Raw genomic sequence first — 16,306 nt, 5'->3', positions numbered from 1 at the left:
GTTCACAAATCAGCTCCTCAGTTTGAGAGAGTGGGGAAGTCACAGATACAGGGCATCTTTAATGAAGGGGTTGGGGCATTAAAAGCAAAGGAAGTAATAGTCATGTCTTTTCTGGAAATGGTGGGGGGAACTTCTGAAACTGGAATGCCATTTTTCTTTTTGTCGTTTTATGGTTTCTTCTCATTGTTGTCATGGTGATTATCAACTGTCAGGGTGCTGGTGGAAGTGTCTTTTTGCATGAGAATTAGATGATAATGAAGTTAGAAACTCTTCAGAGGCCAAGTGAGTGGCCACCCTGGATCCCAGCAGTCAGAGCCAGTTTAGTCAGGAGAGGGAACTTCTGACCTCAGGCATCCTATTTCCCAAAGATACGCAGAGTTAAGGTAGGACAGAAATTTACTTGGCCTTTTCCGGGGTAACAAAACCTTCATCTAAGCCCCAGAATTTTATCTCAATAGAGAAAATGCCAGCCAGGCGCAGTGGCTTACGCCTGTAATCCCAGCACTTTGGGAGGCTGAGGAGGGTGGATCACCTGAGGTCGGGAGTTCGAGACCAGCCTGACCAACATGGAGAAACCCCATGTCTACTAAAAATATAAAATTAGCTGGGCTTGGTGGTGCATGCCTCTAATCCTAGCTACTCGGGGAGGCTGAGGCAGGAGAATTGCTTGAACCCGGGAGGTAGAGGTTGCAGTGAGCCAAGATCACTCCATTGCACTCCAGCCTGGCGCTGGAGGAAAAAAAAAAAAAAAGAGAAAATGCCAATTTGTAGCACTATTTATTGTTGTTTTTAATTATTTTGTCTGCTATATTTTACATTCTGTAAGATTTCCTGTTCGCTAATAAAATCCTAAGGGCTACCCAGCCTTACACTTGGCTACTATACCTTCTGCAAATTGCACTGTGTCATAAGCAGGTTGGCCATCAGGCCCTGAGGCTAGACCACGTGGGTTTGGTGCACATGACTTCCTGTTACGGTGGATGTGCCAACCCTGGTCTCCACACTCTCCCTTGAAGGACACCTGCAAACCAAGACCCAGAGTTCTGTACTTAGTTAATATGTTTGGGCCTATACTTTATTTCTGGTAATACCCACCTCATGTTGCAAATAACCTGTTGGAGGTCGGGAAGGGAGAGATTTGGAGTCTGGGATGTCTGTTGGATTGTTTGATAACCAGTTACGAAGGCTTTAGGGTGCACTCTGAGCTGCTTGCTCAGAAATTCTGAGCTTAAATATATGGCATTGGGATACAATGTTTAAAGAGTTTGTATCCTAAGTCACTTGAGATCTTTTTTTCTTTATAGCAATACTTGTATATTCTAAAGTGCTGATGAGCTTGTAAACAATGTGGTAAAGCTTTATAGATCAAGTTATCTTACCACTTTCAAATTCAGTTTTAATAACCAGCATCCATTTATATAACATATATTTATGATGTTTTCGTGGAAAATGAAACAAATAAAATGAAGCATGGTTTTCCAACCCCCTTTGTAATTTCAATCTTGAGGTTTGGAAATTGTCTTTTTATGGCTGTTGAATTTTTAGAAGAGAAATTAGGAATTTGAAGATTTTTTGGAATTCTTTTATTTTTGCTTAACGAGCAGCATATTTGACCTGCTAAGTATAGTTCTTGTATTTCTGTAAGTGCAATAAAGGATGAAAGGACTTCCAGTTTGTTTTTATGTGTAAAAGTATTAAGAAACTGTCTTTTTATTACCTTCCCACATATTTGGTGATTACATTTTATCTGAAATCTAGATACACAGGTTCTGTACAGGCAACTCCACACTCTTCCTATGAGTTGACCTGGAAAATAAAACAAGAAGAACAAGGCTCTTTGTTGACACCATCCTGCTACCCTTCCCTCCAGCCTAGCCTCCCTGTCACGGAGCTGACATTGAGCCCTGTGTTATTTATGGAATATGGAGGTTCAATCCCTGGACTGAGGCTTGACTTGACAAATGTTACTTCTTTGGGTCAAGAGGAATCTCTGGTCCTCTGAAGGCTTTTAGCCTTTATTTTGAGGTGCAAAATGATAGCTGCAAAAGAAAGTAAAGCTCAGCTCAGTAACCCCCAAAATGTGCCAAATCATTATGAAATGTGCAACAATTCACAGCCATCTGTATGTTCCTGCTTTTGCACCCCCCTTATGCAAGGGCATTATTTCAGATTTCTGTTATATACTGTGATTTAGCTGCATGCTTTAGAACAACATAAATATAGTCTTTATTATAACAGACAACTAAAAATGGAATACTAGTATTTGCTAGATTGTAATTAAAGAAAATGTAGGTAACAGAAAGCCCAAAGGCTGGATCTAGAGCTCCAGTGTGTTTCTCCAGCCCAAAGAAAGTGAGGTTGTTTGTGTGAACAGGACCCCAAAAGCCATCACATGGTTCTTTTGCTCCATGGAAGCTGGGAAGGGCTGGATCCAGTTCTGAGCCTTGCTCTCATCTACAATGCCGGAGATGTCCTCTAAGAAAGCCCTCTGTTTGCATCTGTCCTCAGCAACCCGGCACTCAAGATGTTGTTGAAAGTAGAAGCAGAGAATCTTGGATTCGGAGGGACCTTACGTGGGGTCAGCCAGTCCACCCTCTGCAGGCTCTGAACTCCTTCTGCAAAGGCCTTAGTAAGTGGCCACGCAGAACCTCCAGAGACAAGGAATCTACTCCCTCCCCGCCAGCTTGGTTGTCTTGAGACCGCTGATGCTGATGCTGGCTGCTTGTTGCCCTATACTCCTGAGTGACTGCTTTGTGACTGCTGTGTCTTCCATGGCCTTGGATGCTCCATAAGAATGAGAATCAATTCTAATTGATTTCTCTCGGTGCTGGACAAATGGGCAGATGCTTGAGCCTATAAGTCGTAGTGAAACTCTTCATTACCACGTGAAGGCATGCCAGGCAGAGCTGGAAATCAGACAGTTCAGATCGGAGTGACGCTTTGCTGACATGTCTGGGCCACACTGTGGTGTGTGCTCTGGCATCCTTGCAGCTTGTTCCACTCTCCGCATTTGTGACACTCTCTCTTGCTGCCACGCTGGGCCTGCCTCTCCTTCTCCATCATTGTCCTCCCCGATTTGCCTCTTCTCAGCAGATGTGGGCTGTGAATCTTTATATCCACTCCACTTATTATAAAATATGTCTAAAATAAGCACAAGGGGCACCAAGGGTGGATTTTTAAGAGCTATGGGATGAGCAGTGTCTTCGGACTTGGAGAGGGTGTGTGGCCTCCACTGTGGCTGTTCCAAGCTTCGAAGGGTTTTGACTGCATTCCAGATACATGAGGGCATCAGAGTAAGTGATTTCTGGATAAATGAGGTTGGCTCATAGAATTCTTTTGATGGAATGTACCTTTTTTACTTTCAAGTCGATGCATTAATGCTAGTAAGGTACTTCTGAGGAGGATCCTGCAGGACGTATTTTGACGATGAGTTAGTACATGCTGGAAATCAGTACCATGCATTTCTACAAAATTAGTGTTCTAGTGCTCTTTTTTCCTAAAGTGATTTAACTAATATGCTTATTATTAATTTACATAGTAAAGCATCCAAAAGTACATCCACATAAACCTAAACTCAACAGAAGCCAAATTCATAGAAACCTAAAATTATGCATCAGAAGATGTTTGGGGATTTTTTTAAAAAAACAAATTACAGTGCCAAAAAAGCTCCAAATAGAGCCTGTATCACAGAGGAGAGAAAGACAGGAATAGGCATGTTGAGACCAATAGAAAAAGGAGGCTTTGCTAGAAAACAGTGGTTTCTTAATTAGAGAGCCACATGTAGGAGAATGGCTTAGGGATTCTGGGTGCCTGAGACCGTATGGGTCAAGGCCCCTTGACCACAGAGATACTCAGAGGGAGCCTCTGTGAGGTGGGCTAAGGGGCCCTGCTGAGACCAGCTAATGGGGGGAGTGGGTTGGGCAGCAGCCAGGTTCTTTCCTGGGAAGGCATTTAGAGGCTTAAACCACATAATAATAGTCCACCCACTGAGGAAGTTGCCAAGCCTGAACTTGCTAGGTCTTTTTATTTACTTGAAGAAATTTCTTCAGCCCTAAACATACAAAGCACAATTCGTTATGCCATACCTTCGCCTTCAACCTCCAACCGTGTAGTTGAGAAAAATACACTGGAATGTAGTCTATTCCTACAGAATAGAAACAGAGGAGCAATTGTGGGCTTCAAGTTATGAGGGCAGACACTCTCTGAAGAGTTCCCAGCACTCTAAAGTACTCAGCTCCCTGTGTGGGGAGGAGGTTACCTCGAGAATGGCAGCCCAGGGCATGACTTGCCCTCAGCGCAACGGTTGGGACGGTGGGGGGGTGGGGGCTTGGCTTTGCTGGGGGCTACTACAAGGTGAGAAAGGGAGGCTGGAGGCTGGGAGGGCTCACTCCACACAGCATAGGGGGATGGATTTGGAGGATGGGCTGGCCTACCCTTCACACATATGCTGACTGAACAGCTTCTCATGGGTCAGATAAAGCCTCTCTGCTGCTGTGAAGCTTATGTTCTTAGAGGCAACATAGGCATATAGTAGGTGAACAAGTGTCTGTAGCAATTTCAGGTCATGATAAAGGACATGGATAGAAAAGGCCAAGTGTAGTGGCTCATGCCTGAAATCCTAGCACTTTGGGAGGCCAAGGTGAGAGGTTTGCTGGATCCCCGGAGTTTAAGACCAGCCTGGGCAACATAGACACTATCTCTACAAAAAATTTTAAAGAAAATTAGCCAGATGTGGTGGCACGTACCTATAGTCCAGTCACTCGAGGGGCTGAGGTGGGAGGATGAATTCAGCCCAGGCGTTTGAGGCTGCAGTGAGCTATGCTTACACCACCACACTCCAGCCTGGGTGACAGAATGAGACCCTGTCTCAGAAAAATAAAACGAGGTGGCTGGGCACGATGGCTCATGCCTGTAATCCCAGCACTTTGAGAGGCCGAGGCAGGCAGACCACCTGAAGTCAGGAGTTCGAGACCAGCCTGGCCAACATGGCAAAACACCTTCTCTACTTAAAATACAAAAATCAGCCAGGCATGGTGGTGCGCAACTGTCGTCCCAGCTATTCAGGAGGCTGAGGCAGGAGAATCACTTGAACCTGGGAGGTGGAGGTTGCAGTGAGCCAAGATTGCACCACTTGACTCCAGCCTGGGCAACAGAGCAAGACTCCATCTCAAAAAAATAAATAAATCAGGGTGATGTGATAGTGACCAAGGGGCTCCTTTAGGTAAAGGAGTCAGGAAGGCATTTTCTATAATGAAAATTTATCTGACCTGAAGGATGAGGTCAGTCCTGTGATGACTGGTTCCAGGTGGCTTTCAGGCAGAAGGAATAACCAGTGAGAAGACCCTGAATCATGAATGAACTCTGCTGTGTGAAAACACTCACACAACTATAGAGCTTAGCATGTGAAGCGCACTGGGCCGGAGAGGGGGTGTCAAGAAAGGAGATCAGAGGGCTTGGCGGAGGCCAGCACAGAAAGCCTGCAGGGACAGGCAGCACCCTGGGCATGATGGGGAGTGATTGAGGCTTGAGAGAAGGAGGGTGCAGTGTTCACTCTGGCCGCAGTTTGGAGAATGGACTTCAGAAGGACTTAGGCTATTGTGGTGGTCCAGGGTGATGGACAGAGTGTAAAGGGGTAGGTTTGGGACAGAATTTGAAGGGAGCTCTTCCAGCACTGGAGGGTGGATTTGCTGTGGAGATGGGGTGAGGGAAGTGCGGGCGAACCCTTTCCAGTGCTCAGGGTGGTGGGGCCTTGTCCTGAGGTGGGGGCTTTGGAGGGAGCAGGCTAGGAGTGGTAGGTGGAAGGGGGTAAGCATGAATGAAAATTGAGAGTTCTGTTTTGGCCACAGTGAATCTGTTAGCATCTGAGTGGAGATGTCAGGAGATGATATGATGCCTGCTCAGGAGTTTGGACAGGCTTGGAGTGCAGTATTTAGCATCTGATCTTAGATGGACTTTCAAACCAGGGCACTGGATGAACTCACCTAGAGAGATCGTGGAAAGAGAGAGAAGGAGAGTAGAGGAGTGAACTCAGAGGTCTTCCCACACTGAGAGACTGAGCACCCAAAAAGAACCCATGAAAAAGGAGCCACTCAGGAGACTTTGGTTGCCCAGAGGGAGAGGAAGTTGTTTTTGGAGAGAGCAGTTAGTTGTCACATGGTGCTGAGAGTTGAGCAAAAATGGGCAGAGAAGTAACCACTGGATTTGATACCATGGAGGCCAGTGGTGACCTGGACAAGTAATCCGAGTGGTGGTGATGGAAGTCCTATCAAATTGGGGTGATGAGTCAGTGGGAAGTTAGGAGGTGGAGCCAAAGGCTGTAGCACCTCTTTGAAGAAGTTTCCTCATAAAGGGGAGCTGAGCACCTGGGCACGGGCTAGACAGAGATGTGGAATTGAGGAAAAGACAAGTGGTGTGCTTGGTAGGTATGACAGCAGAGGAGAGGGAAGCAAGGGGGTAAAGGGGTTGCATGAATGTGGATGAATGACTTGGGGTGAGTGGTGTTTTTAAGCTATTCCCTGTGGACTGCACAACACAGTCCCCTCTTTGGGCTCCCCCAAATTTACCTATAAATTCTACCCATGTCCCCTAACACTGTGATGTGGTCAGATGTGTCCAAGAGGCACAGAATCTTCCTTGGGCTGCAGAACACAGGAAGTAGCTGGAGCTGATTTGCCATAACCAGTGATACAGGCTCAGGGGGTAGGCGAGAGGTCATGGATTGATTGACTTGGTCACTAACTGATTTATTCAGTCAACAAACACCTTCCAGCTCCCTCTGTGCCAAGTGCGGTTCCAGGCCCTGCAGCCACCGTGCAAATAAGCCCCCTCTACCCTTGAAAGCACATTTTACCTGTAGCAGGATGGGGCCACTGACAAGCCAGCAGCTTGGGGTGCAGTGTACAGCCCAAGGCAACCTTGCTGTTTCTCAGCTGCCCAGTTTGAACCCATTTGCAGGAGGTAGTTGGTGTATGAGTTCCTTTAGGAGGAGGCTTTTGGAAAGAAGTGGAATCAAGGGCAAGACTGTGGGCAAGTCCCTGCAGCAGCACCTGAGGGGTCCTGGAGGCTGACCTGGAGACCCCAAGGCTGCCGCAGCCCCAGGGCTTGTAAAGCTGGGGTTAGGAACCTGTGGCAGCTTCAGTTGGGAGGTTTGGGATTTTCTGTAGGTGAATAGCCTGTGACCTCCCCGAGGGCACATACTGAGGGAGGGCTTCTGCTTGTGTGAGGGAAGGCCTCTGGGCTTCATGCGGCTCCTGGCAAATGCTGAGCCCTGGATCCAGGGAGTAGGGGTTCTACAGCTCCAGGTGGCCTTCTCTGCTTGGCTTTAAGAATGGGGGACTTGGTTCCGGTTCCCTTCCACCTAAGCTGGCTGTTGTGACTTTGGATGAATTGTTTAACCTGCTGTTTCTGCTTCTTCACCAGAAAAATAAGAATTGTGCTTATGCCTACCTCACAATGTTATAGTTGGGGTAAAAGGAAGACATAATTGATTCAGCAGTTGCTCGTGTTTGAGAGTTGCCAGGTGTGAGTTTTGGAGCCATGCATCCTGGGTTCATGTCCTGGTTCTGTTTTTTACTGCGTAACTGCAGGCAGGGAACTTTGTACCTCAGTTTCCTGATCTGCACAATGGGGATAGTACTAACATCTGCCTTCTGAGGCGTCTAATGAGGGACTGTGAGGATCTGTGAAGGAATCTGTGTAATCTCTGAGAGCGTCTCATCAGGAAGCGCTGGGTGCCCGCTGCGGTTAGGAAGATGCTCTCAGGTGCACAGGGCCTTGTTGGCAGTGATGTGATGGTTTTATCTCTTCTGCCAGTTCCGCCTGGTGGTGAAGACAGCCCTGAAGCTGCTGCTCGTCTTTGTAGAGTACTCGGAGTCCAACGCACCTCTCCTAATTCAGGCTGTCACTGCTGTTGACACGAAAAGAGGTGAGTAGTCCCTGCCCTCATGTCATGAAGGTGAAGGTGTCTAATGTAGGGAGGCTTCCGCGTTGTACATGCTTGAGACAGATTTAAGAATTAACAGAATTCCCGAGATGTGGACTTCCTACTGCAAGAACCATTTTTTAGGATAGTAAGCACACAAAGCTTAGGGCTGGAATGGAGTTTGATAATGAAAGAAAAGTGCTCATGAGCTTACCTGGGAGAGGTCAGATCCTGAGCTTCTCTTTGCCTCTACCCAGCTCCTGCCGCCGAAACACGGAAGTCTAGCTCCTCCTCCTGTTCTTCCTGTCTTGTTCAGGGTCGCCCTGGCTCCTTCCTCCCCTCCCCTCTACGCTTCATTGCTTATGACAGCCAGATGTTTCTAGAACCTTCTCCCTTCCTCTCCTCCATCCCTGCCCTGCCTTACTCAGGCCCTCACTAGGTTTAACCTATGCTCCTGGCCACCCTCCCAAACAGTTCGGTCACATCCAAAACCTGCCAGTGGCTTCCCAGTGCCTATAGCATAAAGTCAGTCCCCTGGCTAAGGGGACCCTTCACCCTTCAACTCCTGCCCACCTGCCACCCCCTTCTCCCACCTTGGCTATACCCCCACCCCCTTACCTTGGGCATGTGCTTTTAAAGCCCATGTATGCACCTCTTCTCTGCTGTGGTGGTGTTGCCCATCCCTGTCTCTCCAAGTTGGGGTTGCCTGTTCCAGGATGGGGTCTCTGTCTCTCAGCGTGGTGTCCCGGCACCCCAGCTGGCCCAGAGCCAGCAGGCATGCTGCAAACACGTGGCGAAGAATGAGCTTCTGCTCTGGTTTGCTGTGTAACATGCTGTGGACCCTGTGATATTGGGAAGCCTGGAATTAAAACGCTTCCCAATTAAAATGATTTTATCCTTTTGTCTTTTGTTGTTTGTTTTCTTCCCCAATAGGACCCAGGTATTATTACCATCATCTCCACAAAGACTCAAGAACAAAAACTTGACAATACTTTTTCCTTTTATGATTATAACTGTAATACTACTGTTATAATCATAAAAACTTGGGAAAAGTTTAAAGAAGACAATAAAAATTCACCTATAATTTCAACAAAGATAATCACTGTTAACCTGTTGGTATATTTCCTTATAGTTGTGTGTGTGTGCGTGCACACTTGTGCATAAACCAGCCAGGATGTGTCAGGAAGAAATGAGGAGCCTAAATTGCACTTTTGATTCAAACCAGTTGTGTCTGTGATTTTTTTTTTTTTTTTTTTTGAGATGGAGTCTCGCTTTGTCGCCCAGGCTGGAGTGCAGTGGTGCGATCTCGGCTCACTGCAAGCTCCACCTCCTGGGTTCATGCCATACTCCTACCTCAGCCTCCTGAGTAGCTGGGATTACAGGCGCCCGCCACCATGCCTGGCTAATTTTTTTTTTTTTTTTTTTTTTTTTTTGTATTTTTAGTAGAGACAGGGTATCACCGTGTTAGCCAGGAAGGTCTTGATCTCCTGACCTCGTGATCCACCTGCCTCGGCCTCCCAAAGTGCTGGGATTACAGGCATGAGCCAGCATGCCCAGCCAGTTGTGTCTGTGATTTAGCGTTACTCAGACCCACCTTTGAATGCTGAATCCAAATGTGAAAGAAAGTAGCTTGAGTTATTTTAGAAGTTTAAATGAAAGTTAATGAAAAGTATCCAGGACCTTTAACTGGGGCTCCTATACCCATTAACATGCAGGTAGATGTCGGCATTAGGCATGGCTGATGGCAGGCGAGGAGGCAACTCGAGGTCTCTTTGTTGGGGGTATGTTAGGGAGACAAACTCTAGTACGTGGACAGGGGCTGTGAGTCTGGAAGGTGTTTCCCAGGCTGAGGCAAGTTTCTTCTGCCACAAAATGTTACCCTCTGCTGCTAGGCAGGAAGACCCTTATGGCCAAGAGTAGATCATGGGGCGGGCCCAGAATCCTTGATAAGGAATGCCGATTTCACAGAAACCAAGTCTAGCTTTTCCAAGGCCAGTCAATTAGGTTTAAGGTCAGCAGTGTGTGTTTTGGCAGCTGGCAGGCAGCAGCTCCTCTCCTTTATCCTTGGAGGATTTGTGTTTCATCTCCTAACTCTGGCAGTTGCTTGAGGACAACTAACAAACTCTTCATCTTACTGTCCTAAGCTTCAGGTAACCCCAGAGCCCTTGCTATGGGTATGAGTAGAGGGGCCAACTTCTCATGACCTGGGTTCTCCTTTGGCTTTGCTGCACTGCCAGCTTGGAGTTCCCTTCCTTGAACTTCATATCCCATAAAGGGAATGTTGTGATGGATGAGGGCGTGATCCTGAAATGAACCCAGGCCTTTGTATACCATATCCAAGACTCCATAGCCCCAGCCAGAGATTCTCGTCTGTCAGACCAAGTCTCTCCATTAAGATAAAACAATGGCCATCTTTTCCTGATTAGTAAAAATAATAAGAATTTTTAAAAAAACAGCTAATGAATTGTCTTCTTAGCTTTATGGTTTTTGTTTTTGGTTTTTGTTTTGTTTTGTTTTGTTTTCGAGATGGAGTCTCACTCTGTCGCCCAGGCTGGAGTGCAGTGTCACGATCCTGTCTCACTGCAAGCTCCGCCTCCTGGGTTCACGCCATTCTCCTGCCTCAGCCTCCCGAGTAGTTGGGACTACAGGTGCCTGCCACCATGCCCGGCTAATTTTTTGTATTTTTAGTAGAGATGGACTTTCACTGTTTTAGCCAGGATAGTCTCGATCTCCTGACCTCATGATCCACCTGCCTCGGCCTCCTGAAGTCCTGGGATTACAGGCGTGAGCCACCGCGCCTGGACAGCTTTATGTTTTTTGTCTATACAATTTCTTAAATTGTATAGACAATTCGAGACAATTTTGGCAACTGCTGTTATCTGTCTGCCGCTGAGCACTAGCAGCTGATAAAAAAAAAAAAGGAATGACACTAATGGAAAAACTCAGAAATAGCTTATCATGTGTGGCTTAATAGCATGTTTATGGACACGTGTGGTCTTGGCTGTGATTTTATAATGCACACATATAACATCATCCTATTTTACTGCTAGTAAAATTGTTCCTGAATCCTATGATGGAATTAAACATATAAATATGCCATGGTGTTCTGCAGAGAGCAACATGACTTCCAGGTGTGTTTCCACCTAGTGGGTTTAGAAGCAGCTCTCCAGTTCCCTCTCAACTGGGTGAGAGAGCAGACAGGTGCCAGAGGTGATTTAGGGTAAACTGAGCATATCCATTTGTGCACAAGTTTATAAATAAATCATAAATTTTACTTCTCAAAGTGGCTTTAGACTCATTCCTCAGCAGGGATGAATGGACATATATATAAGCAGTTGTCTTTTTGAATAGTTTCTTTTGGATAATGAAAACTGTCAGATTTAAGGAATCAGCAATAAAACCAACAAATAAACTACCAGTCCTCAAAAATCATTACTACCTAAAGCAAATGAAGTTGTCCAGAACAAATTCCTTTGGTTGCATTATAAATATAAACATCATGCGTGCTGCACGTGGGCTAACCAGAAGGCTTCATTCTGCAGTGTGGGCAATTTGGTCTGGGGCCAAGAGTGGGCTAGTTAGCAGGGATAAAAGCCAAAGGGGTTAAAGTCCATCATAAGGAGTGGTCAGTGTTTATGAAGAAGAAAATTTTATTTATTTATTTATTTTTGGATGGAGTCTAGCTGTGTCGCCCAGGCTGGAGTGCAGTGGTGCGCTCTTGGCTCACTGCAACCTCCACCTCCCAGGTTACACCATTCTTCTGCCTCAGCCTCCCGAGTAGTTGAGACTACAGGCGCCCGCCACCACGCCCAGCTAATTTTTTTGTATTTTTAGTAGAGACTGGGTTTCACCGTGTTAGCCAGGATGGTCTCGATCTCCTGACCTCATGATCCACCCGCCTCAGCCTCCCAAAGTACTGGGATTACAGGCGTGAGCCACCGCGCCTGGCCAAAGAAGGAAAATTTAAAATGTTCCATTTGACCCAGGCAATTGCACTTTTGCTCAGGGCCTGAGATAAAAAGGTGGATTCAAGTTCATCTGTGGGGCATGGTATGGTACTAATATCAGACCACTGGATCTTCTTCTCTTTGCTTGCATCTTTAAGTCACTTTCCCTTTCTGGTGGCCAGGGCCTGGCAGGAAGAGAGAAAGGCTCATGGGAGCCCTTAGCCTTGCTTTGTCATTTTGCCACGTCAGAGACTCCCTTTCCTTAAGGTCTTCCCTGTGGTGGTTGACAGGAAATTGATTGACACCCCTCTGCTGTCTGGGTATGGGATCCTTCCTTCTGAGTGAATAGGTTTGCCTCTCCCACAGAGGGTGAGGCAAGTGGCCAGAGAGGATAACTCACATTGAAATTTGTCCTAAATCTCAAGTCCCACTAATCTGGCTCAGCAGAGCTTTTGAAGTAGTTCAGTTTTTCATTTGATAATTCTTAAACATAAGTATCACACATGATTAGTAGAGAAAAAATTCAGCCATCCTTTCAAGCGATCCCATCTCTACTTTCTGCTTAAGAGTATATCGATCTGTGAAGATCGTGTAAAGTGTAGTGGAAGCTACAGGTTGACAGAACTCAAACTCTCTTTCCACCGTTATTTATAGCAGAAGCATCTACGCTGAGTGTGTTTATGTAGTATGTGAAAAGACATGGAACGTGCTGTGAGGAGCTTCTGTTTGAGTGTTAGACCAAACCATGTCTGAGGCACTGAGCTAGATATCCTATTTTCCTTTGGATTTAATGTGGAGATTTAGGAAAGTAAGAGGGGAGAAGTATTGAGCAATTGATTCTGTGTGTATTTATTTATCTGGGTTAAGAGAGGACTGGCCCGGGAGTCAGTGCAGATGGTCTGCCCGGGCGTAAACTGGGTATCTCCACCAACCACCACCATTACAATTACAGCTACTGATATTTGAGTATCTATCATGTAACAGGCACAACTCTAAACATTTTTCACATAGGACCGATTTATTTGGCACATATTTGAGTATCAATTGTGTGCTTGCAGTCATCAGGAAAAAAGGTTCTCACAGAACCTGTACTCCAGTGTTTGGGGTGGGGGTGGGGGGCAGTGGAGTTGGAGAGAGACAGATGACAATGATTAAGTATTGTCTTCTAACATACTCCAGCAGCGCTAAGGAAAAAAGACAAAGTGCTTTATCTCAATGACAATTCTTAGTCATCCTATAAGGTAGGTAGAGTCATCCCAGAAACCTTAGGAGCTCCAGATGAGCTTCCTGAGCCCCTCCATCCCATTCCTTTGGGGTCCAGTTTCTTTCTCTGTTATGTGAAGGGCTAGCATTATATGGTTTATGATTCCAGTACAGGAACCCTCTCCTCCGCAACACACACACACACACACACACACACGCACACACGCACACGCACATACATATGCACACACACGCATATGCACACATACACACACACATTGTAGGGAGTTAGCAAAGGCAATGAGGGGAGTGAGTGGACCCCATAACTCTGACAGGAGCTCCTAGGAAACGTCCAAGTGCTGGTGTTGAACACAGGCCTAGCCTGAGGCCTGCCAAGGCTATTTTTGTTGAACCAAATGTTTCTTCCTTTTCACCTTCATTCTTGTAAATATTTCCGATTTTCTGCCCCAAAACAATAAAAAGAATGAACATCCATCCTAAGAGTATACAAATATATGCACATTTCCAGACTTAAAATCCTTAAATGGTAATAAGAGACTCAGATAACCCAGCTAAAAACACATTTTTCAGTTAAATTAAGCCAGTGTTTGAGTGTTCTTGTTATAAAGGATTAGATGCACACATGTGTATGTGTCTGTTTAAGGGGTGTACGGATGTAGTCTGGCTACCTCTCTCTCTGGGCTGCCTGCCATTGTTCCTTGGCCTTTGCTCCCTCAGGACCTGTTTCGCATCTTTGGCTCCAGAGTAAGCAACCATTAGCACCACTAGAAAGTCTTAGTTTTGATACTTTCTCTCCTGCACGTTCTTCCTTTGAACCATGCATGGGTAACTCACCACAACATGTGTTTTATGCCAAGGTTTTATACAAAATGTGAATGTTAGAAGCTGCGCCTATTATAAACACAAACGGCGGCATCCAGTTCTCTTAAACTGGACAGTGAGACCCAAGGCCTGCTGATCAGATTGATTGACTGTCTTGAGAGCTGAGATGGTTACTTTGCGGGGGTTGGAAGAACAACTACACTGTGGTGTGGACTTCAGAGTAGTTTGATGATCAATATCAGCAAGGAGATAATTCAGTAGTCAGCAGGTGAAAGGAGAAAGAACATGTCTTTGTGCTCAGTTAGCAAGGGTCATAGAAGATTGCCCAGTTCTGACTGGCTGAGCAACTTAGCCAAAGCAAAAGACTTTCTGTTCACTTAGGAAAGCCAGAAGATCTCCACATTGAGCTACATTTGTGTCTTTTACATCTTGTAGTAAGTAGGTACCTATTCTTTGTTTAGTCCTCTTAAACAAATTCCCTTAAATCCCGTCTTCTCTGCTTTTCTTACTGTGTGCATCTGCTTCCTGGTTCTTTTAAAATTGCTTCAGCTTAACCCACTTCCTGCCTTCTCAGAGATCTCCATTCACTATTCAGCAGACATTTTACTGAGCATGTACTATATGCCAGGTACTGTCCTAAGAGCACGGAGATCAACAAGACAGATACTATCATGGTCCTTGGGAAACTTCTGTTCTCAAGGCCAAAATCAGCTCTGACATAGCCCATCCAAGGACCAGCATTTGGAAACTGCTGTATTTAGGTTATTTCCAAGTTTACTTCTCTCAAGCAAAAATAAGCAATATCCCTTTGAGATCTTTATAGAGAAAGCAGGAAAGAGTTTCATGTTGCAAACCACCAAGCCAAGGGCAAGGCAATTCTTACTTCACTTCACTTCAAATATTCATCTTGGGCCTAGAAAACCATGTCAAGGTGTTGTGTGCCCCTTTTTGGTCTTGCCCTTGGCTTGGTGGTCCTGAATGTGAATGCGGAGTATCTCCTGTTCCTCTTAGATCCTGGAAATAACCACCCATAAGCCTCCTGCAGAGCCAAGGCAGCAGTCACCTCTTGTGCCAAGTCCCCTGCAGTCATCCCTGTTGCAAGAGACCTCACTTGCACAGTGACAGGCTTAGCTGCATGCTTGGACACTTCTCAGCCGTTGCTCTGTGCTGGTGTCTGTTCTTGGGCTTATGCCTAGCTGCTCCATTAGATTATAAACCTATTGAGGGCAGCTGCCCAATATGCCTTGTACCTAGCTGATACTTAATAGTATTTGTGCCTTGATGGAGTAGATGTAGTATACTTCCATTCTTGAGATGTTTGCTAGACAGGCATGTCACTTATTTCTTGGAGTCACTGCTAGAGGGATGTTAAGATCTTCCACATCCCCTTTTCTTCTGTGCTGATGGATATTCATAGAGTACTTACCAAGAGTTTTCTGCTCTGGGGGAAATGTATGACCTACAGAGTTGCAATGATTGGATTTTTTAAAATTACATATTTAATATGAAGAAATTTTCAAGCAAGTAAGCATCCAGACACTGAAGCGTACACAATGCTCTTGTCAAAAGGACAAGGATGATGTGAGATAGGGTTCCCTACTAAGAAATATTCTCAATTAGAAGCATGCTCAAATCCATCCTAAGGATAATGTCACACTTTGAAATTTGGTGACTGAAAGACGCTGCCATCACTGGATATGTCCTTGGATAATAAACTGTGATGTGAATTAGATAAAGAATGTTGATGAATTGCTGTTTCTAATGATTTTTGCTTTACTCATAGGGGTCAAACCTTGGTCAAATATCATGGAAATCCTGGAGGAAAAAGATGGAGTTGATACGGAGCTACTGGTTTATGCAATGACTTTGGTGAACAAGGTTGGTTGACTATGTTATGGGTTGAATTGCATCACCTAAAACGATATGTTAAAGCCCTGACCCCTGGTATCTGTGCTTGTGTCCTTATTTGGCAATAGTGTCGTAGCAGATGTAATCTTGTCATGAGGGTGGGCTCTGATGCAGAATGACTGTGTCCTTATAAGAGGAAAAGAGGCACAGAGGGAAGACGATGTGAACATGCAAGGAAGACAGCCATGAGAGGACAGGCAGAGGTCATAATAATGCATCTACAAGCCAGGGAACGCCACAGATTGCTGGCTGCCAATTGAGGATGAGGCAAAGACAGACTTCCTGTAGAGCCTTCAGGAAAAGCATGGCCCTGCTGACACCTTAATATCAGGCTTCTAGTCTTTCAAACTGAGAGAGAATAAGTTTCTGTTATTTTAAGCCACCTAGTTTGTGGTACTTTCTTACAGTAGTCATAGGGAACTAATGCATTGTGAAAATCTAAAATTTTCCGTTCCAATAAAAGCCACACCATGTGGACACCCAT

General features: G+C 45.6%; 1 protein-coding gene across 5 annotated transcripts in view; it reads left to right on the top strand.

Annotated features, from left to right (window-relative positions):
• The window catches only part of FHOD3 (formin homology 2 domain containing 3), a 498,310-nt gene that overhangs the window by 303,107 nt on the left and 178,897 nt on the right, over positions 1-16,306 (top strand). For all 5 annotated transcript variants that reach the window (XM_055233750.2, XM_055233761.2, XM_055233789.2 and 2 more), the window contains exons 7-8: positions 7,813-7,924; positions 15,698-15,792. In XM_055233750.2, coding sequence (XP_055089725.2) covers positions 7,813-7,924; positions 15,698-15,792 — 207 coding nt within the window. The remainder of the gene's footprint in view (positions 1-7,812; positions 7,925-15,697; positions 15,793-16,306) is intronic.

This window comes from Symphalangus syndactylus, chromosome 1, assembly GCF_028878055.3.
Source record: "Symphalangus syndactylus isolate Jambi chromosome 1, NHGRI_mSymSyn1-v2.1_pri, whole genome shotgun sequence".
NCBI classification, from domain to species: domain Eukaryota; kingdom Metazoa; phylum Chordata; class Mammalia; order Primates; family Hylobatidae; genus Symphalangus; species Symphalangus syndactylus.
Note: the sequence above shows the minus strand (reverse complement) of the source record. Positions and strands in the feature narration are given on the sequence as shown.